Source organism: Embiotoca jacksoni, unplaced genomic scaffold (genome assembly GCF_022577435.1).
Source record: "Embiotoca jacksoni isolate LCO1_2020_lvr unplaced genomic scaffold, fEmbJac1.0.p SCAF_2, whole genome shotgun sequence".
Lineage (NCBI taxonomy): Eukaryota > Metazoa > Chordata > Actinopteri > Embiotocidae > Embiotoca > Embiotoca jacksoni.
In genome coordinates, this window is record NW_027185340.1 from 22,033,933 (window position 1) to 22,061,612 (window position 27,680).

At 41.1% G+C, this 27,680-nt stretch overlaps 1 protein-coding gene across 3 annotated transcripts; it reads left to right on the forward strand.

Moving 5' to 3' along the window:
* Window positions 1-1,343: 1,343 nt before the first annotated feature.
* On the forward strand, window positions 1,344-26,656 carry wars2 (tryptophanyl tRNA synthetase 2, mitochondrial). 3 transcript variants are annotated; one of them, XM_069155064.1, is made up of 6 exons: window positions 1,344-1,493; window positions 14,286-14,546; window positions 18,538-18,618; window positions 20,444-20,526; window positions 22,350-22,468; window positions 25,395-26,656. In XM_069155064.1, the coding sequence occupies exons 1-6, from the start codon at window positions 1,344-1,346 to the stop codon at window positions 25,841-25,843; spliced, it is 1,143 nt and encodes a 380-aa protein (XP_069011165.1). In that variant the 3' UTR covers window positions 25,844-26,656. The 3 variants fall into 3 exon arrangements, with proteins under 3 accessions (XP_069011165.1, XP_069011166.1, XP_069011167.1); XM_069155065.1 differs by having other exon boundaries at window positions 1,344-1,448; XM_069155066.1 differs by lacking the exon at window positions 1,344-1,493 and adding an exon at window positions 1,498-1,618.
* Window positions 26,657-27,680: the final 1,024 nt, after the last annotated feature.

Below are 27,680 nucleotides of genomic sequence, written 5' to 3' on the forward strand. Positions count from 1 at the left end.
ACACACAACACACACACACACACACACACACACACACACACACACACACACGGAGTCACGCTTTGCTCTACCAAACCAGATCTCCCATCACCCAGGCGTGAGAGAACATACTGACTCAGGTCTCTGAATGAGACGCACCAAAGAGCTCAGCCTGAGCGCCTCGGGAAATAATAATGAATATGGAATGATAGTCTCTGTTTTGTGCTGCAAATGCAACCAGATGCAAAAGGTGGAGAAAAAAAATTAAAATCAAGAGCAGATGTTTGAGAAACATGAATTCTCGGGAACTGTGAGCTGCCAGTGTGCCCTGCAAACATATTGTAACCTTACCCAGCATGCAGTATAATCACTTCTAGTATGTATATCTCCACTTTGTAATGAGGGAAGGTATAGATGGAGTCGAGGAGATCTGCAGCTGCTCCCAGGGAAAGTTCAGTTGTTAAGGAAGCAGCCAGACACAACACCACCCAATTAACATGGAGACCTCAGACAATGAGGAAACCGCACATGTCTGACACTGTTCTATAGCCCACTGTACATGTGGTTGGGAGTAAGGGTGTAATTGCATATCTCTTTCTTCCATAGGCTGCTCAGGGCTGCATATGAGCAGGCAGCTGGTGGAGAGTTCAGTAAAGAAACTACAAAGTCCCGTATTGTTTTCAGTTGGCCGATTCAGCGGTGGAGTTTTTCCTCACAGGATACTGTACATGAATTTAATTTCAATGTCCACAAGATCCTTGTTTATTTCCATCTCTCCTCCATTTCATTCGTGCAAAGAGCTACTCTGTTTGCATTGAACTTCATAGTTTGTTTTTTTTAATTCTGTAAAGCAAGACCTGATAATATTGTTAAATCAATCGGTAACACATCTCTGATCTATCCAATGAAACTCTCCCACACTGGTAATCACAACCACAACTATAATATAGAGAAGTAAAGAAGAAGGGGTGAATAAAGTAATCCTCTGTTTTTTGTTTTCCCTGAGTGTTTCATTAATAATTACAAAAATCTAAAAAAAAAAACATGTATTGTGTTATTCTTTGTGCACCCATTCAGACCAAACAATAGCTCATCCCATAACGAGCTCTTCCCATCTTGTTCTCACTGACAGACACTTGGTGACAAAGCAAGCGGTGTCCGGAAATCACAATGAAAACTCTGGAACTGAACCAGATGGTGGACAAAGGACATTTGGAAATAAACATGGCTTGAGTAAAGATGAATCAAACCAAACCTTTACCTTCATTCTGTCGTTTTGCCGTTTATCCTCGTTGAGTAGCTGACATGCAGCAAACCCCTTTTTGTCCTTACACAGCCGCCGTAGCAAGACGTCACCGTCCAAGATGGCGCTTCCCGTGCGGACTAACTTTAAACATCTCCTGCGATTCATTCATCAGTTAAACTCCCCGAAAAGGGGTCTGTGCTCTGGAGCTTGTCCGGAGAAAAGGGTGAGTGCTGCGGTGAAAAGACGAGCCGTCCAAACGAGCCTGCAGGTGTGTTAGTCGTGAAGGCGGAAACGTTTCATTCGTGTTGATCCGTGAAGGGAAACCGACGGGAGGTCTTTTAATGAATGCATTCAACACAACATTCAGCCACCAGCTGTTTGAGGAGCAACAAGGTGTGTTGAAGGTCATTTACACACTGTTACTACCAGCTGGCTGGTTTGTCCTCCAGGGCTGCGCATGCGCGGTTAAGGGAACCCTATTATGAAATGTTAGTTTTAGTGGTAAATACTGATATTAATGTCCATAAAGAGTCTATAGTCACTCGGGCCCTGGTTCTTCTGTCTCTCTGTTGGAGAAAGAAGTTGGTGTTTTAATGAGTTGAGAGGCACAACCTCCACACGTGTGATAGAGTCGTTTTAATCCTTCTTCTGTTAAAACCATTAAAACAAGTTCACGATGAAAGAGGGACTTGGTGCTCTGTCAGGTGTTGTTGTTAAATCTATTACATCTCTGATCAGATGGATGGATGACTGTAATAAGCAGGACAAGTTCTTCTGCTGCTTCTGTAAACACTGAAGTAAAAGTTTGCATATCTAGGTTAGGTAGGTTAGGTTAGGTAGGTTAGGTAGGTTAGGTTAGGTAGGTTAGGTTAGGTTAGGTAGGTTAGGTAGTTACTTTATTAATCCCCGAGGGGAAATTTTTTCACTACAGCAGCATACAGGAAGCAATAAGATAATAATAGAATAATAGAAAAACAATAAAATACCAGTAAATAGCAGTAAAAGATATAAAATATAAAATGCACAGTGTATACAGTATATATCTATATATATTATATACAAACAACCAAGAAACACAGTCAACAGTGTTATTGTTATTGTTATATATATCTAGTTGTTTACACCATGGTATGGTAGCCTACTGTTGTTTTCCTAAAACGTCGGTGTGAACCGTTGTGTTCATGTTCGCTCACAGTGTGTGCAGATGAATGTTAAGTGTTCAAAGAAAAGAGGATGTTTGTGTTGCCTGGCTATATGAGGATAATAATCCCATCATTAATGAGAAAACGAGCCTCAAAAAGCAGTATTTTGGGGGCATGTCCATTTGATTGACAGGCCTATGGTGTAGTCAGGTTTCCACTATCAGTGGGCGGGATGCCCCCCCCTCTCCTCAACCCTCCCCCTCAGCTCGTCCAAATATGGTCACTTCCGGCTCCAAACCGCTCCGAACTAGTAAGATGGTGCCGGTCAAAATCCAAACAGGAGGCTTCATGACAGCCGTTCAGAAACCAAACTTGTGAAGTCACTGTTGGTTGCCGCTCGGGCTGGATACCAAATGTTTATTCTCTTTTGGCACCAACAAAATTTCTTTGAAACAACAGTATTGACAAATGCTTTGTGATTCGGTACCGACTTTCAATACCGTGGCTCGATCCAAATAGGTTTCCATTTTAAAAAGCCCCAACCTCCGCTCCATTTATGTAGGAGTACATCTCATCAGTGTCAGGGAGCCGATGCAGCATTTAACATATGCAGGCTCTACTTGGCCATCAGTGCCGATCTACACAAAATCACTCAGTTTCAACTTTGGTGAGTAAATGTTTCCATAGAAACGCCTTGTTTTAAATTACCAGACACAGACCTGTCTGAGTTGTGTGCACCGCAGTAACTACGGAGAAGAGGCTCCTCACACTGCTGGCCTGCTCCTGTCTGCAATAGAAGGCGAGGTGTTCAGGGGACATTGTAAATTGCATCGATGTACATAAGGCATTTAAGGAACATCTGTAAATTGTACATGTGATATGTTTAGTGGACATCTGCAAATTGTAGTTTCAGACAATAACCTACAGTTTCCCTCTCGACACTGCATGAAAACAAAACATCTGCGCCATAATGTGCATGTCATTTTATTTTGACTAATATCGTAAGATGACTTTGGACTAATTAATCAACCTGCTGTTAAGGCAGCAGGAAACATGTTTAAAATTCGAATTGCAGTGTGGTCATAAGTTGTAAAAAAAAAAAAGTCATTGGTGATTGACTACCTGCTGATGATGTGTGAAAAATTTCAGGTCCAGTTTGAAGCCAGACAACTTAAATGGCGTGTTGTGTTTATGGTCATTGTGTGGAGTCGACACGCAGCAGCTGAATACAAGAATTCAATCATTCAAAGTTCCTCCTGGGCAGCGAGCCAAAGTGCAGCCCTTTTATATAATTTATCTATTCGTCCATATCTTTCAGGTCGAACTGTTGGTTCAAAGTGTTATTGTTACTTTTTGATGCTATTTTAGAATGCAAACATGTGTAGAGAACATGAGAGGAATTGCAGCTGGAAGTTTTACGACAGCTGCACTTAGTTTGACAGCAGAAAGTGTTTTCAGAGACTTCAAACCTCAGCGGTGACTGTCAGCTTCGGTGTCAGTTGCTCCAAATCAAAGAGGGAAATACAGATGAAGGCAAACATGGCTACACCCAATCCCTTGGGGAGAGGCATTCTGGGAAATGGAGGAAATCATAAACGGACGTTGAACTAAACGGGGCTGGTTGAAGCAAAATGTGCTCCCACATAAAAACACTTGGAGCGTGTCATCACATGAATTAAATATCATACCTTGATTATATATTTGACTTGGCTGACTGAGGCTTCACAGATCTATGAAACCATATTGTTAGGTTTTATTATCAGTTGTTGTTTTTATGGTTTCTTTGTGTAATTAAATCTGAACTGTTTGGATTACTATGTTTTGAGAATGTTCTGTGATCATTAATTATTCACTCATGACTTGTGACTAAAACTTTTGTTTTTGTCTGTCTGGAGTTTTTTCTGTCTGGTTTACTTTCCCCGTCTGGCATGTGACATCATATCCTCAGTAGCAGTGTAACTTGCTTCAGTGGATTCAATAACGCACCTATTATAATTCTGCTTAGGCTTTTCTATCATTGCACGGCTGCTTTGGAGAAGCAAATGGGGTGTTAAGGCAAACAACGAGTCCCCTGGCACACATAAGTGTAACCAGTTTGTTTCAGTCGAACAACGATGCTGAATATCGAGCTGTTCTTGCGTTACGGTGCAGTTTAAACCCTCACCCATCTGCCCAAAGCCCCGCAGCCGGCTGATGTATGAGCTGTAATACAGTATGCACGTTGACTGCCGTCCCGTCTGTGTTTTGTTAAGACAAAGTCTCCGGAGAGGCCGCGGAGGTGTGCGACGAGAGGGGAGGAAGCGGGGGGACTCGAAAAAGCATCACAGCAGTGCTTCATTACCAGCAATAACATCAGAGATGAAGTGTTGGTTTTCATTTGTTTTAATTTTCTCCAAATGTGGCCGGCTTAGTGCAAAGACCAGCACGCTCACAATGCTGCGAGGTGTGATGTGCGTCAAACGAGGACCTCTTTTGGAGGTTGTTCTGTTCTGGAAAAAGTATTTTAAAAGTCGCTGAGCTTCAACCGACTGACAGAGATGAAGTGTGACCTTTTGTCAGGCGCTTCCAATTTTGAGAGAATTGTTTGTCAGCTGTGGTTTGCTTTTTAAAATGTTGTCACTTATAGTTAAAATTTGCCTTTAATGTTCGCTCTGTATCAGTGAGGTAACCTCTAGTAATTTTACAACATCACTTAATAGGAAAAGAGAGAAACACAAGCAGTTGTCAAGGTTCAAAACTGCAAAGTGGTTACTTGTTTTTTTTTTACAGTCGTGACTGGCTGGGAGATTAAAAGATAGACGTGTTTTTTTTCCAGCTAGTTCCATAGAGAACGACATCGAAGGTGAACGGTTTGTACTCGATTGGGGCCCACTTCTTGTTATTATTGATTAGTGTATGTAGTACTTGTCATCTTAATTGAATTTATAGCTATCCTGCTAATAATGTGACATCTCTTGTTAGAGACAGTTCCTAGACAATTCCCACGTGGCATAAATTCATTTTAGTCTTGAGTTCTCAATTCTTCTCATTCCCGTGTTTGGTTTAATTTGACCAAACCTACTGCCGCTTACTTCCAGCGTTGTGTCGGCTGTAAGTATGTCGCTCCACGTCCAGCCGTCCCTCGCCTGTGGTCCCGTTATTGGCGGATATCAGTCATGTCAGCCCCCGGCTCCAGGAAAGAGGAAGTGACTTCTAATTTGCCTCTCTGTTCTCCTCGACTCCAAATTCACGTACTCAGGTGTCAGCTAAAACCATTAAAGCCGCTCCTGCACCACATGGGAGCGGCCGGCGAGAGCAATGGGAACATGGTCGCCCCTTTGAGGATGTTCATTAACTGCCCTATTTATTTTCAACTGTCAGAAATGGGCTGCTAATTCAGAGCAGTCCCTTCTGTGTAATTATGTCTGTCGTGATCATTTACTGGCAGGGCCTTCACTCGGATGCCGAGCAAATTGCCCGTTTCTTAAAACAAACCCGTATGTCAACATATTCTTTTTTTATTTTTTATTAATCAAGTCGAATTACAGAATCAGTCCATAGACATGCACCCTCAGTGGTACCCGGGGAGACTTACTAGTTTTCCCATGTTTTAGTTAATGCCGGATCGAGCGCCTATTCCTGAGAATCTGACATATTTAATTAAAACATACACCGTATCTGATATTGTGCTTTTGAGCTGCCCTCGAGTCAAGAGACGCTGCCTTTGCAGGAGGAAATGACTGCCCTCTTCAGAGGCTGATGTGGAGCTTTGCCCTGAGTGTTACCATAATTACATATTGATAAATTTATGAAGTGTCTGCAGGTTATTTTTTGCTGTGTTGTGACTTTTATGTGTTTTTTTTTTATTATTATAAATTATTATCAGCTCTGCTGTCAGTCATTTGTTTCCTGCAAGTGAAACCAAATTAAACATGTCCATTGTCAACACAGACAGAGGGGGAAGTGGTTTAATGAAAATACTCGAAGCAGTTTGAACAGAGTGACTGCATGGAAACAAGTAGCTCTGGCATGAGTGTGTTGATCTAACGGTGAAATGGTTACATATAAATTATGCTATCTGGGCTTATCCAGCTGCTCTGTATGCGATCCTGGACATGTTGTAGACTAACTGGTTTGGTTTTAGCGGGTCTGGCCTGTCAGTGCTGGTTTTGAACTCGTCCGTCCTTTTGCAAGGAAATTAAAACAAAATAAAAAATGGTTGTAAATAATTAGGGCTGTGGTGATATATTTACCTCCCAGTTTCCTATCACAGTTTTTTGGTGCTGAAACTAACTGAATTTCGATTTCAAGTATTGCGATTTGATGTAATTTATTGCCATTTTTGTTTACTCTCTAAAAACAACTCTATGCCATGGGGAAAAAGTTCATTCATCTGCTTCTATAGGAGACTATAGAGACTTTGCATCCAAAAACAATCCACATCACTTGTCTGTCAGAGTTTTATTTCAGCAGCGTCGTTTCTAAACCCCGTGGCTTAAAGTCATGCTAACAAGAAAATCTGTCTTTAGGAATACCACTTGTGTGGGCCATTGGCCAATAGAGAAGGCTTGTACTTGTTACATAAATTAAATAATTTTATACATAATACATAATAAAATGAATTAAAGAAAAAACACTTCTTCTGAAGCACCCTGTTTGTCTTGGACCAGAAGTGTTGATATAGTTGTTGTGAATTTGAAGCTTCTGGTCAGCAGACAGTCGGACAACAACAGTTAGCAGAAGTTGATATTGTTCCGGTCAGCGATGTTAAATGTGAGGGTTTAATCACGGAGTTATCCGGAAACCCACAACTTCCTAACGCCGTTTCAACAAACTAACAACAAACTACAGTTCACCCGCCAAAGCTAACAGGCTAACTGCTGATAGCTGTTATGACACTCAGTGTAAATAATAAATGAAATAATAATTCAGGTGAGTGGTAATTGAAAAACCGAATCATCATACTTAACTTAATGTTTTACATTTTTTTCCCCAACCCTATACATTATATGGAGGTTATCTGGCCTGTAACATCCTGTCATACTCTGCAGTGTTTCTGCACACGATAAGCCTGTAAATTCATTGAGTGTTACTCAAAGTTTACTTCCTGGATTTTATTTCCAGTACAATGTCATACTGTTGCCTGAGCTGCGTAAATTAGTACTTTCTGATGTTTTTACAACAGTTTCAAGATCAACTTTAACTTAATTCTTGTCCGTTGCAAACAACAGGAAACGATTTTAATACAACTTCCATTTAGTAGCTGTTTGTGAGCTTCCTCAGCAGATGGAGATTTTACCCACTGGTGGAGTTTCCATTTCTCTGAGCAGTTTTATTTCTCAACTTTAAAGCCAACATGGAAGGGAAGTCTGAACTATTCCAAGCTAATAAATCAGTTTTAGTAGGATGTTTTATTATGAACCTTGGAGTCACATGGTGTTAAGTTTGTTCTTCATTGGGTTGGTTATTATTCACATGTGTTGTGTGTAACAACATCACGATGTAATATTATACTATCACTGATACACCATCAGTTGTCAGTGTTAGTGACTTCCCATAAACTACAGACGTCATTAAATGTTTCGTTTCTAATGAGCCAGATCACAGTTTCCTGTCTTAAGTAGGCACTGCTCCTCCTGGTAATCTCCCCCCAGGCCGGATTGAAGTTTGGTTCCTTCAGAAGCTGCAGCGTGTTAGGGGCAGGAGGCCGGGGGCTGCCTTCCCTGCCCGGTTATTTTTGGAGCACCGTCGGGCCCTGTCTGCAGGGAGTGCTGTTTTTGAAGGGCCTCCAGTCCCATTAATCAGCCGAGGGACCCCACGGCGCGAGCGGGCCCCGAGCCCTGGCCCGCCACACTGCAGCGTTCTGTTCCTGTACCCCCGCTCTCCGCACAGTGTGAAGCTCAGAGGAACCTCATCAATCTCACCTGTCCCACACGTCAACCGCAGATTTAATCAAACGCTCCTTTTGGACCTTCCCCTCGGCTGCCCCTCCAACACACTCAATGGGTGGAAAAAAAAAAGAAGAAAAAAACGTCCATGTCTTGCCTAGACTGTAGTCACAATTTTTATTCTTGTTTTTTGGGTTTTTTACCACGTTGCTTTTTCCATCACAATTTTTCTCTTGTCCTGCTTTATCCACTGCGCTGTTTCTTGATTTTATTACCAGAGTTTTTATTTGCATTCTTGTGTGTGCATGTTTTCTCTGTGGTCATATGCACTTTGTTTCAAGCTGTGGTGTGTCCCCACATTGGCTAAACACACACATACTTTTAGGGATAAAGGGGGGGCGCGATACAGTAAGCCCCATTTCCTTTTTGATACCTCACTGAAGTGCAGCTCTGTTGGTCGCCTGCTTTAACAGGTCCCTAACTGAGTGAAAGACAGAGATGAAGAAAGATACGCAGGAATGGGGGGGAAGGTACGTCAAGGTGTATTTCAGCATGATGTCGGTGTTAATGGGGTGCCTGGGGTGCCCAGGACAGAAGAAGAACACTGGACCCTGTGTGTCAGACACCCAGCGGGAGAGCCGCAAAAATCCTCCATCTGCAGCCCCATCCGGGCGCTCCGCAGACAGTCAGATCTGGAGCTCTTTGGCCCACAAAGAGCTGATGGTAATTCACAGCGGGGCAGGAGGCGGCGCTCCCAGAGGTGGTTTGGCGACGTGTTGAAATTGGCGCGGTAAAAAGGCGGCGACTGTCGTGCCTGCTCGTCAGCTCCTCGGTGAGAGAGATGTCAGTGGACCACTCCGGGACACTGAGGCTCTGATATGATGTATGAGCCCTGAAAAGCAGCCCAGAGCAGATCTGAGAAGAGAAATGCTGTTTTGCGAGTTCTAGATCAACCAAAACCAGTGATTAATAACACCGAGCAGAGCGAGCCCATAGGCCGGGACAGACTGGAGGCTACAACCGTTCAATAATAATAATAATGATACCAATGAATCTTAGATTGGTTTTGAACATTGTTGCTTTACATATTTTGCTTTAGCAACATCTTTATTGCATTTTATAGGGATAACAGCTGTAAGATCAGGGGCCAAGAAGTAAAAAACAACTGAATGAAGGAAACAGAGTAAAACCACTGAGCATAATATTCAGTGTGTGAGCATAGAAGACACACATTTAAGAAAAAGATGCCTTAAGAAGGCTTAAATGTGAGAATTTAAATAATCCAAATGTAAGGTTTTCTAAATCTGGCAAAAAAAAAATGTCTATGAATATTTTTTTCTTTGTGAAAGTTCAAGACCAAGTTCAGTGCATGTACTTTTATGCACCTGACCCCTTTACTATTTGTCACTCTGATATTCTTTTTTTAAAGGTGCAGTATGTAAAAATGTAATTGTTTCTTGCGATACCTCTTGATACGTTACGAGGGGATCGGCAGTCACTGTAGCAGCAGAGTTTCGGCAGTTTGCTATTAGTTAGTAGTTGGCCTTATTTACAAGTGATGATTTTAAAGTTTGATTGTAGTTTGATTTGACCCGATAGTTGTTCCACAAAAAAAAGGATTGATTAAGTCCTGATATATATTTACATTATAGCTTGCTTATCTCTGCTTTTAGCAAGGTCATGGTAGCAAGAAAACAGCCACGGGAAAACCATATATGGACGCCATTTAGCATGTCTTTTGGAACTTCTTGTGTTGTCGTGAGCTGCAGTTAAGATCTGTTTTAAATTGTCCCAACAAGGTCAATATGCACAGTTTGTTTGCTACATAAAATAGCTTCAACTTGGTGGATTGCTCGATGATGTGCTAATTGAGCTAGTTATGCTAATATTCAAACAGATGTGATCGGCGTATCAACAGAAAGTTAACTTCACATATTAACACGCAGGTGGAGGAAAGAAATTCAGCCCTGCAGTTATCAGTCTTTCACATGATGTCAAAACTGCTATTTCTTTATATTTCGTGGATAATTTTAGTTAATTTTGGAATGTTTTAAACTAAAAATCGTAACTGTCGCACCTTTTAATGGTGTTATTTTACCAGAACAACATTTCTCATTTCCCAATATGCCGTTCCAACACTCTGGAAGACTCTGTAGAGAAAAGGGTCATTGAATCCAGGAATGAGATGTTCTCTGAATTTGTGGGAAGCACTGATCTGTTTGTCCTAAAATAAATGACTTGAATCAACTTGACTATTGCTTTCCATTTAATGACGCAGCTCGTGCATAAGATCTGGCCGCCGGTTTTTGATGGGCTGTCTGATCGTTTTCTTTCCACCGGTGTTGATCCTCGATGTGAGCTGTCAAATTCACGTGGACAGACACCTTCACAGCCTCACCGATGTTGATGTAGGCAAAGACTACGACACGTGCGGACATACGACTATGTTTTCACATGACCTCCATCCCTATGGATATTACCACACACACAGACAAATGAACACTCATTCCCGGAAAGGTAGTGCGAGTGTGAAAACATGGCCTTTTAGTGTATGTAACCTTCTAGCTGTTGCCGTTAATGTCACACACACATGGTGCGTAATGTATTCAGCATATGGCAGATGTGGATGAAGAAAGCTTTCGTCACCTTTGCGACGGTGTACTACGACAGCGGCGTGCCTGTCAGAGTAAAATATGAGGAGAGAACGAGCAGCGTTTCCCGCATCTGCTACGTGTCATCAGCAGGCATCCAATGACAGCGAGCGAGCGGGGAAGACAGAGAAGTAAGGAGACAATAGGGGAAGACAGATAGCACAGCCCATCACGGTATTTGATTGAAATTGGAATTGCTGTTCCTGTTAGCTGAGGATTGAGTCGTCGCTGCTGTTGCTCAAATTCGTGTCTCAAAAGAGTTTTTCCAGTTGTGAGACTGTGACTTCTTTTTAGCCACCCTAATGGCCTCGCCTCAGGGATGGCAATGTTGTTCTGTCAGCTGATTGGTCGGCCACAGGTCCACTGCGACTGTCCAGACCGAGATATCTCAATTGCTATGGGATGAACCCACACAAAATCTTGTTCAGACATTCATGGCTCCCCTGTGATAAACCTTTACGACTTTGGTCGGCCCCTGACTTTTTGTATAGCATGACCGGGGGGCTAAAATTTGTGAATTTCAGTGAAATATCTCTATTACTATCGGATAGATTGTCATGATGTTTGGTACAGCTATTCATGCCCCTCCCTGGTTGAACAGAAATAACGTTGGTAAACTTTTCATTGAGCTTTCATGTGCTGAATACTTCAGATTCTAACCAAACATCTGCAAACATTGTATTCCTGGTCAACAAATGTCTGCAGTCTGATATCTAGGATAGTGAACATTTTAAACATTATAGTTGCTAAACATCAGCATGTTAGCATTGCTGACATTAGCATGCATCTCAAAGCACTGTGCTTAAGTACAGCCTTGTGTAACTGTTCTTTGCTTAGAGGTTAATTCAACATTGTGTCACAGGATGGAAATCTTCTACGCTGGACTGATGCTTTCAAGTGTGTTGCCCCTCGGGCAGTGTGCCATTTATACGCCACTTTAAACACAACTCAGTTGATCCAAAATGTTATTTAACACAGAAAGAAAGAAAGAAACAAAAAGAAAAGGAGATCAATAAAAAAAATGTAAATGAAAAATAAAGGCACTCCAAATTTCCAATATGTTTGTGCAAAGTAAATTTTAGCCACTATGTTTTGATGGTTTCAGGTCTTTAAGGTGTTTACATCTGGTTATAAAGTTTTCAGTTTGAGTTTGATTTATCTTCCTGGAGTCTTTAACAAGCCACATGGTGTCATTTCACCTCTAAGATGTGAAATCCAGCACTCTACAAGTATTCCACAAGTAAATGAATTAACTTGCGCCGTTTAATATAGTCCATGGCAAAAGTATGCAAGATGATAATATTTTATTACTGTTGGCTTTGCAGTGCAGTATTCATTACAAACATTAATTGCTTTACAACATTTGCTGTCTCCTCTGTCATCATGCGGTAGTTGATTTACTTCCTAGTGTAAAATGTTCTCCTCCAACAGCTATACGGGCACGTGTTTAAAGACACTTTCTTTCAACCAAAAGCAACACAGAGGTGTCTGGCGAAGTAGCGCAACGTGTGATAGCCCATGATTGCCCAGTGGCTAGTTAGCTGTGGCGTTGACTCTCATTTGACACTTGATTGGCTCAAATGACACCATTACCATGTCTGCATGGCTAATGGCCTCCCCTGGGGGACGGAGCAGAGGGGGAACATGCGTTTGGCGTGTCAGCTCGAGGTGAGAACACACATGAGCCAGACTCGGGGCCCCATCCGCACCCAAATCAATCCTGACACCTCTTAAGAGGCTCTCAGCATCAATGGCACTCCAGCGCAATTACCCCGTCGGTAATGACATAAGCGCCCAGTTCCTTCCTGCCTCTCTCTTGCTGGGTAGCGAGCCGCTCCCTCAGGCCAGTAGATGGAGACTTTGTGGACCACGCTGGTCAGAGTGCAGCTGTTATCTGATCTCAGATGCTGTGCTGAGCCTGTCCCTCAGTCAGATTGAATGTGATGCAGCTCAGCAAGCTGTCAAGATAAGCGATTTCTCAGCAGCGACCGAAGAGGATATCCTCTGAAAGCTTCAGGTTTTAATGATTAGTTATGATAACCTTGAAAAGTGCAGCCGTGGAACATATGATCGGCAGTCAGATTTAAGGTGATAACACAGAAATCCCGTGGGTTTTGCGGGGGAAGTTTTAAAACAAGCTCATCTGTTGAAATGTCCAGGTGTTGCTGTTTACAACCCATCAACACCATCACATGTCCAGCTCAACTTGTTTTCTTTGAATGTGATTGAGGTCATTACGGTAAATGAGATAAGATACTTGATGGCTGTAATTTTGAGCTTAAATAGGTCATGATAAACAAGAAAAGTTGATATTCTGTAGAACTGACAGTTGCTAAACCGCTTCTCAACCGAGCTTTGGGTACGATTGACTTGTCAGTTGTTGAACCTCCTTCTTTTCACCCTGAATCTTTTCAGTGCAAATTCTTAGGACCCTTTTCAGACCAAATGCACATAACTTTGCCCTCAGATTATCTGCTGTTATACTAGCAAAAGAGCATGTGGACACGCCCTAAATGAATTTGCTTCATGCCCTTCTGACCGTGCACTTAGATAGTTAAAATAGAGCCCGACGTCTTTCTAACAGCCCAACAAAAACAAAAATTTCCAGCCTGTGTTTTTGTGCCTTTCTGCTCTGTCACAGTCTTAATCTACTGTGTAACAGCTTTGGCAAAGAAGCCCTACTTTCTGTTTGCCAGTGTGGTTTCATGTCTCATGACAGGTGCTGCTCTGCTTGCCCTCTAATTGTATCATGTGGTGCATTGTGCCACAAGCAGCGGTCAAGACTCTTTTCTAGCCAGCGACCCGGCCAGCGATGCCAGAAGAAATGAGGCAGTGTCTCCCAGGCGGGCTCTGCAGAAAGAGAAACAGTGTTTGTCCAACAATACAAACCCAATGAGGGTTCTCCCTTTTATTCTAGTAGAGGGCCTCAATGCTGTGTCAGCTCTTACTCTGTAAAATAAGGGTCTTGTTTTAATGTTAGTACTCTGTATTGATATATGTGATGTATTGTTGTGGTTCTGCCTCCCCTTCTTCTTTTTCCAGTGTCCTTCCCTGTTGTGGTATTGGAGGCCTTGAATCTGGTTGGATGGATGTTAAGTGATATTGTTGGCCAGTGAGGTGATGCATTCTTTGTACTGGATGTGTTTGGGAGAGAACAGAGGTGCTAGCCATGGAGTTAGCATCGCAGTAATACAAGCATGACTGCTGCTGGCCTCCAACCTGCCAATAGTTTAACACTGACACTTCAGTCTTTACTGGCTTCTTTCTAGTTGTGACTTTCTCCCCTTTTCACCTTCAGATACGGGCTGCGAAACATCTTGATTCACATTTCATTCGATAATGAAATTCAAATTCCTTGCATCGGGTATCTTTAACTTACAAAGTGCCCCTTCTTTTCCAGGAGCCTCCAGGAAGTGGCCGTGTATTCTCTGGGATCCAGCCAACAGGAGTGCCCCACTTGGGCAACTACCTGGGTGCTCTGGAGAACTGGGTGGCCCTGCAGAACCAGTACCCCTCGGTGCTCTACAGCATCGTGGACCTGCACTCCATCACCCAACCTCAGGACCCGACCCAGCTCAGGAGCAGCATACTGGACATGGCTGCCAGCTTGCTGGCCTGTGGCATCAACCCAGAGAAGACGATACTCTTCCAGCAGTCCCAGGTGGGTTGGAAAGGGTGAAGATGGATTACTGAATTGATGTTTGCTGTGTTCCATTTAAATTCATTTTTTCTTGCTGATACAGTGGTGCAGTTGAAAAAAACTTGATGTAAAACAGGATCCTCACACGATCCCAGCAGGAGTGTTTTCTAAATGGTTCTCTGGTTAACTTTAGGTGCTAAAACCTCTTGGTTAAGAAGAGATAATAGATTAGGTTACAATGATGACTTGATTTGTGTTAGAGTTACTACTTCCTTAAAGTTATGCCTGCTTCGTTGACATGGCAACAGTAAACTTGGTTTTAAAAAACGGTTCCAACTCCTGGTTAAAAACGAGAAGCGAACAGCGGCCTCCTGGTCCCAAATCTCCTGTTTTATCGACTATCCATTCATTCCCGCCTTTTCCTGACAAGGAAAAACTCCCATTATACAGACTGAACTGCATCAATTCTCCAGACACCAGATTGTCATTATTTAGGCAACCACTTGAGATCGCTTAACTTTAAAACGTAACCGTGGGTCGTAATTAGCTGCTCGCACAGACAACCTTTGGGATTGTTTTGTCACACTTTGAATGACAGATGTGCAGTTTCCACTTATGATGTCGCAGATTTATTTTATGAACACAAACATTATAAAAGGGCTGCAACTAATTATTTTTAACAAATGATTCATCTGCCAGTGATTGATAATGTTGTCTATAAAATGTCACAAAAATGTTAAAAGGTGATGATGACTTCAAATAGTTGTCCAAACAACAGAACCAAACCTTAAAGAAAAGCACATTTTTCTTACATTTTAACTTTATTAATGACTGAAACATTTCATCAGCCATCAAAGTAGCTGCAGATAAATTTTCTGACATTTGACTAATCATTGAATTATGTCAGTTAATTAATTCAGCCCCATGTTATGTACTGTACATTTGAAATATAATTGTTTTACTATTTAGAGTAATTTTTCTATTTTAATAATTCCCTCAGAATGCATCGATATTGTGTTTTGCTCTTTCGAAATAAATAGAAAGATGAATAATCCTCACAGGAGCAGAAAGTAGTATTCATGTGATCATGTGCTGCTGCCTCATATTTGCTTCTGCATGCTTTTCATTTCCTTTAGGTTTTCTGCTCATGTCTGCGCATGTTATTTCACACGTTTAATGTGGTTATCAAGTGTGAAGGTAGGTCAGTGTCTATTTATAAGGCTCTTTATTGCAGACAGCTTCTGTTCTCTCTGGAAGTTTGTCAAAAGGGGAAATGTGTTTATTTTCCTGCTGTCGACTCTGATGTTTACCTGCTGACATGCCGACAGGCCCCAAAACGTTTGTTTGAGTCCTCCTGATTTTTATCTCTGCCGCATGCTCTGCAAATTCACAGAGTAAAAACACAAACTGACATAAACCACCATCAAGCCGTTCTTTGGCCACATGAAGGAGGTGAGACGGATAACGACAGTCTGAACATTTGCAGCACTTCAGCACATCCCAGATCTCCGGTTTAAATTCACAGCGAGGTCAGAGAGAGACAGAACAGCTGTTTGCTTCTCCCCTGACACCCTGTGTGTGTGTGTGTGTGTGTGTGTGTGTGTGTGTGTGTGTGTGTGTGTGTGTGTGTGTGTGTCAGAGAGAGAAAGAGTGTGAAATAGTTAAGTTCAGTCCATCTGTGTTTCTTTGCCACCCCCCCCTCCGCTACACCCACATGCAGTCCTATTTTTATTCCTGTTTAGCTTCATGCCACATAACTTGGCAGCGAGGCGACCCCCGTGTTGAACACGCCTGCTCCACATGTAAAAATAAGACTGCCGCCCAAAGAAAATACTTGACTCCATTGAGAAAGAAAAAAAAAAATGAACAGAACTGGTGACGAGCTGAGGATATGTGCATGTGCTGATCCGTTGGCTTCATTTTTGATACCACTGAGTTTTTATTGAGGAGAAAAGTGGCTTCACTGTGCAGGGACAACTGTTCGAAATCCTTTATGTACAGTCTCCATGCCTAGATGATAAGTCGCCATCAGTGTAATGCCGATATGAGCCGTAACATCAGCATATCTGTTGTTGCGGTGCATTCTTGCATGCAGCATGAATGGACGCCTTGTTTCTCCCGAAGCCTTTAAATATCAAGAGTTTTATTGCACTTCAAACCATATCAATCCCCTTTCTGTGCTGTCATCGACATCTGTCCCATCTCTTGTCCGTCTGCAGTGTGTAATGAATACTGGCCCCCTACATGTTAGCCTGAAATCCTGGTTTATGTCCCCCGCTGTCTGCCGTTGACGTCATGCTCCCCAACGTGCTTTTCAAGCTGCAAGCGACACAGAGGACGGCAGCACAGCCAGCATCCATAAGCCTTAATAACCTTAATATGCTGGAGCAGAAGGAATTTTCCTGCATCCTCACACACTCTCTCTGATTCACACTAAGGACAGCCTCCATGAAAGCGGTATGTTTTGTTGGAGTTAATTTACCCTCTGCCAGATGCAGCAGCTACACTGCACCCTTCAGCGCTTCACAACATGTTATTCATTTATTTGGCCACATACAAAAAAAAACAACCCAATCCATTCATTTATTAAACAATGCTACCCCATTAGCATAAGTAGAAAAACAACTTAAAGAACACATTTCAATTTCTTATGTTCTGCTCTGCATAAAGAATTTAAAATGGATGTGTTTACTTTAGCATACAAACACACTGCGATTAAAGGTTAAGACTCTTCAAGTATAGGAACAATAACAATATAAAAACATTGCAAAAATGTTTGAACTTTAGGGCTTTGTATTTGTTAATCTGACTTTCCTCAAATAATCACACCAATCACCCTCTAAGTGACCACAGCTGATTCAAAGTCCAGGCTCTGTTTTATGTCTGAATCATTAGTGACCCCAACACTCATTTAAAAGTGTAAGCAAGGTTTTGTTTTTGCGATAGATAGTTCTATCTTTTTTTTTTTTTTTTAAGTTCTAATAGTGAAGGAATTGTCGTCATCAAATTATTTTTTTATTCATATTCAGGGTTTTTCTTATGGTTTCTGGAAAACGTAGGTGCTCAGTGGTAGAAGTGACGGGGTAGCTTAAAAACAATGTGTTTTCACATAGTTTTGGACTGCTATCATTACAATATAAAAACACACGCTGCCCTAAAAAAGTCATTTTTACAAAACATTTGTGAATCGATTTGATTCAATTGATTAGAGCTGCATTTATTTTCATCCTCGCATATTTAGCACTTAAAATATATATTTTTTTTTCATGTTTATTTGGCTTGGGTGTTGTGAAAACACACTTGGGTGCAGCGCCTGCTTGGTTGGGAAAGCTAATATCTTTTTAATATGCACAAAATGTAATAAAAATCTAAAACAAACAGCAAAGACAACAACAGAGCAGAAAAAGGTTGTTATAAACTGACATCAGGAAATAATTTGAGTTCAAACTCATCCACCCAAACTGTAAACAGTGGGTGCACCTGCCTGTGTGAGAGGTGTAAGACAGCTCGAGAAGTGTAGACTGAAAGTGCCCATCTCGTCCACTTGGAGGCACCAGGGAGTTACCCTCCTCTTCCTCCACCACAACTGTCCCACACCAGACATTTTATCCATTCATCTGTTTGTTTAATCTGCCTGCTTAATTAATCTTGACTGTTTGTCTTGAGTGTTTCTGTGACGTTATGAGTATCATTTAATAACCGGACTACACGAACAGGCTGTTTGCATGTGTTTGAATGTATATACATGAAGATGAAAGAAGAAACAATGCACAGCAAATTCATACTACAGCAGCAACGACTGCTTCTCAAATCTTGACTTGAGATCGCACATTGTGCGATGGTTTCTAATACACGCTCATCAAAGACATCACTTCCTGCATCCAGATTTTTGAAGGATCAGGATTTGTATTAACTGGTGAGCCAACCGATTTTTCAGATGCTTGTGAATGAATTACATTAAGCTCAGACAGGAATATTCCAATTCATTCTAACTTCTCTCTCCCCCCTGCAGGTGTCCGAGCACGCTGAGCTCTCCTGGATCCTCGGCTGTCTGACCAGCATGCCCCGTCTGCGTCACCTACCGCAGTGGAAGGTCAGACTCTCGGATACAAACACACACACATTCAATGAGCAGTGAGTCTGATGGAGCAGTGACAAAGTGAAACAAAGTACTCCGTTTATTTTCATTGTAGCTATAATTAGATATTTATTGGTGAGTGTTGAGGAATATTTATGACTTCTAATGATGTGCGACACTATTTGATGGTACATTGTACAAATCTTGCCTCCTTTTATTTTTGTTTTGGTGCAAACTGAGTTCATTTGTCATTTATTCTAAATGGGATTATAAAGAATTACACATAAATCTCTGCTATAAATTTATATCTTCTTTTAACAAGCTTCTATCAGCTTTTAACTGTGGCCTAGTGACAGTACATTAATGGCTTACAAGTCCGACGAGAAGCAATTTAAAACTTTATTATGATATATTGAAACATCTTGATGTCCGGTATTTTTAACTCAAACATGCACTGCATTTTTATATTATTACTTGTTGACAATCAATATTTACTATTTTGTTTTAATCAAATTAATCACCAAATAATAAAAATAACTAAACCAATCAGAAAATACTTGAAAGGTTAAAAGGAGAACAACACTTAAAGTCTGACAAAGTTCATAAATGTTATACCACAAAGTGTTTATTCATGTATTTCTTAGTAACTTTTAGCTGTGGGCCCAGCTGCTGTATTTAACACCTAAATGATAATGTAGTAAAACACAGTTATAATTATTAAAACTTTTTCTTCATTGGAGAAGTCACAATTGGTGACAATGACTAAAAAATAATAAGCTCTAATAGTTGCCTGTGTCATTGTGTTAATGTATTAAATGTTTTAAAATGTTACCAAAAGGAGAAAGTCCCTGAGGTTTAATTGAATACAACCATTTGATTAGACAAAAACAATGATTCGTTTTTTTCACCAATAGCAATGAATATCAACCATGATGACAATGTTAAAAAAAGAAGAAAAAAAAAAGGATAAATTCATTGTCTGTTAAGTTACTTTTTGATTTATTTTTAGATACGATGTGTCGTCTGATGTAAAATCAAAGTGAGTCCAACTATGAAGTCGTTCTTCTCTCACCATATCATCGACTGTGTGAAATGTATATTTATCATAGCTGAATGTAATTGAACAGATGAGAAAGCAGCCTTTAAATCTTTGACCAAAGTAGTTTTTCTAAAGTCAAATTCTTCATCAAACCACCTGTAATCTGAATACCAAGAGTTTTTAAAAAAAATTTTTTTTACAGAAATTACATACTGTGTTGATATTATTGTCAATGGTTGAACCTCCTGGTCCTCCTTCGCTGGTCCTGACTCATGTTGATTTAATTGTCGCTGCGTCTGTACTTACCTTCAGTCTAATAGTTGCAAATTAAAACGTCCTTTGTCCACTCCCTCTGAATATCCTGCATTTTCCAGCATCCCTATTGTCTGTTTTATCGTTTTGTTTTTCGATTCTACCTGCCATATTTCTGAAGTCATATAATTACAGTTGTATCCCCTCGGCCACATGCAGCGTTAACACATGATGAGGGGGAGCCGGAGAGCCCGCTGCTGAGTCTTCTGGGTCTCTGTTGCCACATAGAAAACACCTTTTGTTTACCCAACAGTTGAGTTGATCTCAAACACAGTGGAAAACGTGGTGTGAATTCATCCGCGCCGTTTGTCTGAGAGTCGATGAGTCGTAAAAGTGAAAATGGCTCTTTGTGGGGGAAAGAAAAAGTCAACTTGAGTCAGTCTTTCCCTCCCGTCTGCTTTATTTTTGCTTGTTTTGAGCGTCTATTTTTTTTCCTTTCCTCCTTTTTTTCTTCTTTCTCAACATGCTTCCCTCCATCTTTTCCTCCAGATAAAGAGCAAACTAAAGAACGAAGGCAGCGTCGGCCTCTACACGTATCCTGTCCTGCAGGCTGCCGATATTCTTCTCTACAAGTGAGATTTCCATGCAAGTGAATGACGTGTGCGTGTGTGTGTGTTTGTTTTCCAGATAAATGTTGCCATTACATGCATTTATAAAAAACTAAGCATCATCATTTGCAGCATTTACTTTGTTTCTGGAGCTTCATCCACGAAGCCGTAAAGTCTTTCAAAGAACACTTATTAAATGTTTTTTTTATCATATTCCACACGCCTTTCAAACTGACTGCTGAGGCCTGTTAAATAGAAAAGGGTTCATTGTTTTTTAAGCCAAACCGATAAAAATGTTGTTTCCTATCATTTATGCGTTCCTCCTCTCGGTATCAGTTACTGTCCTTTCTGTCAAGGTTCCTTTTTTTGCTTATTGCATACGAAGCTGGGAAAAAAAGGGAGCATTATATCCTTTCTATAAGAATGCTCTGCAGCTTTTGTCTTTGTTACAACATACAAACATGTGCGACCATCCTGTGTTTCTAAAGCAGATTTATTATATTATTTGGAGGCCAAAATGATTTGCCTGTTAAATCTCAGAGAGACTCTGGCGGAGAGACGTCACTTTCTAAAAGGCTGATTTGTTGCTGAGGTTGTGGTTATGACAATTAAACTATGTCTCAATGAGGTCTGAGTTTAAAAAAAAAAGAAGCTTCCACAATACTATAGTTTCTTGTGCTTGTAGTTTTGACCTGCTAATTTTTATTTTCTTACTTTTGGTGCTGATAATATGTGGAAACATTATTTGCAGCACTGCATTATTGCACAGATATGACTGTAAAGATAGAAACCTCTACTAATATAATAAGGAATGAAATGTGTGAGAAATAAACCATTAACCTTAAGGGGAAAAGAGCAGAGGTGCCAATCCACACAGTGAATGCCATACGTTGTTCCAGTATACCTTCATTTAATCACGAGAAGTGTCACAATCTGGATCGAACAAATGATTCCTGAAGAAAAGCCTGATTGGCCAATATAATCAGTTGAAGACAATTTAAAGGGACATGTAACCCATATTGCAAAGGAAAAGAAGGAAAAACTTATTATCTACTCGCCTCCAGTGATATCTGACTACAGATTGTTTGAGATCGCGTTACTCCTGATAATCCACAACACACACACCAACTGTTCTCATCGGGAAGATTTCTTCAGTATAAAGTAACTGCTATACAAACTTAACATGGTGTCCTCTGGTTTTTCTGGAGTAATGGTGATATTGTTTCTGCAAAGAGAAATTGCTATTGAATTGGATCATTTTTAATGCTGTTAGCAACATAACAAAATTCCTCTCGGCATGGAGGCACAGAAGACGGATAGCTCTAAAAACACCAATGCTGCGTCAGTGCATACTACAAAGGGAGAAAGCCAATAGCTTATGATCAATATGCTGTAAATATTAGTATCAGATGTTAGTGCTGAGGCAACATGTTGTGTTTTTCGATATGACTTGTAAGTTATTGTCAGCTGCCGTTGCATCAGTGGAATATAACTTGCTGGTTTAGTTATTGTAGCTTCCAAATACAAATCTCTCTTCAGCTGTTTCTATTTGAAGAATCCTGCAGTCCAAACCTATAATCTTTTGAAAAAAGGGTGACGTATTAAAGAAAACCTCATCTCTAATGCTGTCCGGATTTCATTGAAGAGGAAATTAATGTATCGCTTCCTCCCGAGTGACAGATGGAAAGTTGCTAAACAGATGTTGAAGAGGGCTCCAGCAGTGACTCCGAGTGTCTCCAATTTGCGCTCGCGTCTCGCTGTGTATTTGACCTTCTGTGCTGTCGGTGTGTACAGTTGTTTAGGAGGCTTGTGTTGTGTCACGGGATCGTCTGTCTCTTGTCTCGCAGGTCCACTCACGTCCCCGTCGGAGAGGATCAGGTCCAGCATCTGGAGCTGGCTCAGGATCTCGCTCGCATCTTCAACAACCGCTTCGGTGACCTGTTCCCTGAACCCTGCGCTCTGCTGAGTAAGAATAAACACATATGCACACACATACACAGACCATCGGGTTTTTAGCATACATGAGCTTTTAAAGCCCAGCTTCTCCTAAATAAGTAGTTGTCTGGCAGCTGATGATCGGGGCCAAAATTCAGCAGCACTACATTTTTCTGTACAAAGTTTCATTTTCCTTTGGTAAAAGTGGATTTAAGTTGACTTATCATTGCACATTAAACTCCTTTAAAACAGACACTCAAGAAATATCTTTCAACTTAGCAGCTGTTTAAATGATGTGTCGCTCCTTCAAATTTTCTTGGCGTATGACCTTGTTGGATTTTAGCTGTAAGTTGTGCATTTAAGTGGAGAGAAGGCAGTTTTGATTTGTGAGTCCATCTTAATTGAGTGCCCATTTTATTTTATTGAAACAAAGTCAAAAGATCTTCCAGTGTTGTCGGAATATTTCAATCTCTTCTAATAGAAATGAAAGATCTCATTGTGTAAATATTTTGTGACCAAAAGATATCCATATAATTGCAATATCAAGATTGAGGTATGTGGAACAAAAAAGTTTGATTTGATTTAGTCTCTATCGCTGAGCCCTACTTTCTGGTTATACTTCTGTTTTCAACATTTTTTGGTTGCAACAGTAGCTGAGACTTGGGGATTGGAAGTTTAAATAGATTTTACAGTCATTACCTCAGATGACATGATGTGTATTTTTTTTTTATTATTTTTTTTTTACGGGGCTTTGATAGAAGTGAATTGAAAACACTGTATTTTTCTGATTCGGCCACTTGGAATAGAAGTAAAGTAAATCGAGGGAACAAGTATAGTGAACCACCACTTTAGCCTGCAGGCTTCCTTTGAAAAGAGGTCTCCAACATCAGAGGTTAAATAGCAGAGTGGCCGATCACAAATTACACTTCAGGGAAATATTGTGCCATTCAACAAAGATCTGACATATAAGATGACATTATTATTCCTGTTCTATTTTGACGTTATTTCATCATGCACTCAGTTTATACACACACATGGCCAACATGTTCAAAAGTCCCACCCACCTCCCGGTTTGACTCCTGATTATCAGTATCATAAAAGCACAAGATGGAGTCAGTCATGTGTGCAGAGAAGCTTTGATTAAAGAAATATTTTCCTCCTCTTGTATTAGAATAATAGAGCGATAATAGATTTGGGAGGATGTCCTCAAGATGACATCCTCCCAAAATGTGTGTGTGTGTGTGTGTGTGTGTGTGTGTGTGTCTGTCTCTCTCTCTCTCTGTCTGTTTCTCTGTCTCTCTCTCCCTCTCAACACAGCTCTATATAATCAGCCAGTACTCCAGTAACATTTAACTCACCCTGGTGGATCCCGACCTCATATCTCGTCTTTGGCAGAGCAGCGTTGCCAGTCAGCACCTTCCCTTTGAAACCAAACCAAGGCCTTTTTAATTAGCTTGAAACAAGGACGTCTGCATTGATAAACAGGACACATGTGGGCCGCTCGTATGGGACAGAAAAAGAGTTGCCGCTTGCAAGATGGCGGAAGGATGAGGTTGATGAATACAAGAGGAAAGGAAATCCCGGCTCCCATCGTCTGTTCATCACTTCACACTGAGACACGTCTGCTTCACAGGGGGACGTTATCTCTCTCTCTCTCACACACACACACACACACACACACACACACACACACACACACCTACCAGTCAGCAATGTAAACTTCATTCATCCCTACCTCTCTTCACATCTGAATTTAAAGAATGAAAAAAATAACACTTACCATCTGATATACTTCACTTGATATAAAAAAATATATATATATCAAAATGTTTTTCTAAGGAAATATGTGAATTCGTTTCTTCTTTTAAGTCAGATTGAAAGGGACTTGTTTAAGATGTGGGTACGTGTGTTAACATTTTTTGAAATCCATTTATTTGTCCTCAATTTCAGTTTAAGTGACTTGCTAAAATCTCTGTAACATCTTGTCCTTATGTCCAGTTTGAAAAATAAAGAGGAAGAAGGTTGAGTCGATCACATGTTTTGACTTCTTTCAGTTATGACTGTAAACACTTCTAGCTTTTAGCTTAAGGGACAACAGTGGATGCTTTGTGGGTTTTTTTGGTGGGTTTTTTTTGGTGTTTTTTTTGCCCTGGTCTTGCTGAATACCGGCTGCTCCACAGTTTGATTGGTGGAGGGTGTCGGAGTCTAACACTGCCAGAGAGGAAGATTAGCTGACAGTGCTCAGGGCTCTGCATCTACATTTTTATATTGAAGCACAATTCATATATTTCTGCAAAGATGCCAGAACTGAACAGTAAAGATAAGGCAGTAAGGGACGGCTTAGTCATTATCATAAACTCTGGCCTGAATCAGGCGGCAACCCATCCATTGGTTTGTCAGCTGCTAATTTGAAGCCCCGAGTCTGATATTTTTAGCATTGTCGTCTTTGTTTTTGGATACAGACCTTATTTGGATGACAGATTGCCACTGGGGACGAGCACGACCCAGCGACTCTAAAAGTGCCTGTCTCTGAGGCCTTCTATGTAATTATTTATGGAGTTCTCTTCAGAAGGACCGACTGAAACCTGATCAGAAGTCAGGAAATTGGCGGATTAGCGAACAGTCTAAAATAATATATTGAAATGCATATTTTTTATCATCATATTTTTTCTTCTACACTCTTGCTCAGTGATGCTCAGCTTTGTGACTTTGGTAAATATAACAGAAAACATATACAAATGTTCCAGTCCGATCAAGTGCCCAACTTTGATAAGTAATTTTTCGATGGCTGAAATTCCTCCACTCCTGGATGTCTTATTTTGAAGTGAATGTCTTATTTTGAAGTGAATGTCTTGTTTTGAAGTGAATGTCTTGTTTTGAAGTGAATGTCTTGTTTTGAGACATTTATTCCTTATCTTACCGATGGATTTCTCAACCCTCCCCCTTTCCTTCCACAGGCTCTACACGAAAGGTCAAATCCCTCCGCGACCCCTCGGCCAAAATGTCCAAGTCCGACCCCCAAGCAATGGCGACGATCACCATCACAGACCTTCCTGACGACATCGCCCTCAAGATCCGCCGCTCCGTCACCGACTTCACTTCTGAGGTGACCTTTGACCCGGAGACACGCCCAGGTGTGTCCAACCTGGTGACGATCCACGCTGCCATGGCGATGATCAGCGTGGAGGAGGCGGTGTCCCAGGCGACAGGGCTGGACACCGGAGCCTATAAGAAGCTTGTAACCGAGGTGGTGATCCAGAGGTTAACGCCCATCAGAGAGGAGATCGAGAGGCTGGGGTCGGACCGGGCTCACCTGGAGGGGGTGCTGGCTCAGGGGACCCGCAGGGCCCGGGAACTGGCTGCTCCGGTCCTCAGAGAGGTCAGGCACAGAGTTGGTTTCTGCTGAGAGGCAGCGAGGTTGGAAAACAACATCACATCTGTGGGCTTTTAATGCTCACTGTTTAACTGATATCAAGTTTATTCCAACGACTGCTCACTTTTCAGGATTTTCAAGGATTTAACTTATTCAATGTGTTGAAAGCAACTTGGAAAAGACTCAACTTCAGAGTTCAGACTGACTGCAGGTCAATTTCTCTCATTCAAATGAATGAGGAAGCTGTGTCTCTCATGTCTTCTTTATTTTTGTACATGTGCTACATAATCATTCTTAATACTTTGCAGTTTATTTATTTGCCTTTGACCGTTGGCGGTATCTATTTCTCCAAATACCACACAATCTATTTTTTGATATTCTTTACAGTATTTTGGCTTCTTGCCCTCAACGCTGGCAGTCCCAAGCCAAACTGCCGGGCCACCAAAATAATGAAAACTTCTGAAAATTACATCTGAAGAATGATCTTACTGAAGACATCTTAAATTTCAACTTTGAGACAAAAGTGCTTCTGTGATTAAGGCTACAGCAATAAATATTCTTTAATATTTTTGTCCATTTTTTGAGTTTTTGTTTTGTTTCTCTCAGCGGTCACCTGAATGTCTCGTACGGTGAAAGGAAGCCTTTGACTCGTTATGGCCTCAGAAGCTGAATATTTGTCCATTCTGCTGGTTTTCATCTCTGCTGTAGAGAAACATGACTCAGATTCGCCAGTTGATGTCATTCAGTCATGATGAGTCGAAATGTAAAAGGCATGAATTCAGAGGTACACACTGGAAAGCCAGCACTGGAGGTGAAGGTGGAGGGTGTGGTGGATAATCAACTAAAGTTCCCTTTAAATGATTTCACTGTTTGGTCTTTTTTATTTGTGGGGTGTAGAGTTTAATTGGAACACGCTGTTTTTGTATATTTTTAGCTCAGCAATTTTTCAACCTTGACATTTCATGAACAATGATTTTGTTTACATGTTGGGACACAAATATTTAATGAATTTGCACAATGTGAATCAAAGCTCACTCTTCACATTTTCATTCTAACACTTCTGAGGTCATTAACAGCCACAACACATGACTGATTAAATTACACTCAAGGATACAACTGTGCATATGCAGGTAGTTCCACTTTAACCGGCACACCAGTTTGAACTTGATTTTTCTCATCTGAACACTTTGCTATTGATTCACTGTTTATACACACATGATCACGCCCATATAGTTCATTTTACTGTTAAGGAAGCTGTGCAGTAGAGAGATACTCCAATAATATGCCTGCAATACTTCTGTAAGGATATATAGTGTAGCTGTAGCACTACAGTAGGAGCAGTGAAGATATTTTAATACCACAAACCTTCCTTCCATCCTTTCCTCCCTCCTTCTGCCACATTTACCTCTTTTTTGCTGTTTGCTTCTTTCACTTCTCTCTATCTTTTTTTATGGATCTGCTTCCTTCAACTCTTCTTCTTTCCCCTGTTATTTCTTTTCATTTCCCTTTCTCATGTTTTCCCCTCATTTCTCCCTCTTATCCTGGCATTCATGAATTCTTGTCTCCATTATATCTATATTCTCCTTACAGTTCATCTTCCTCCTGTTGCTTTTTCTGCTACAGTTTTAACTTTCTGCTCTCGTGAGATCACGCGTTCACTAATTTAATTACATGCACTTGTAGTGCTTTAATATTTCTCGCGCCACGCGCTCCGACCTGTTCGCGCGTCCACGCACAGATATTACGAAGCTGGACTGCGCTGCAGAGTTTCCATCTCTGTGTTTACCTGGGAACAGGCCGGATCCTTGCTTGGTTTACTTCCCTTTTGGTCCCTTTTTTTCTGTTGGCATAAGCAGCTGACGGAATATAA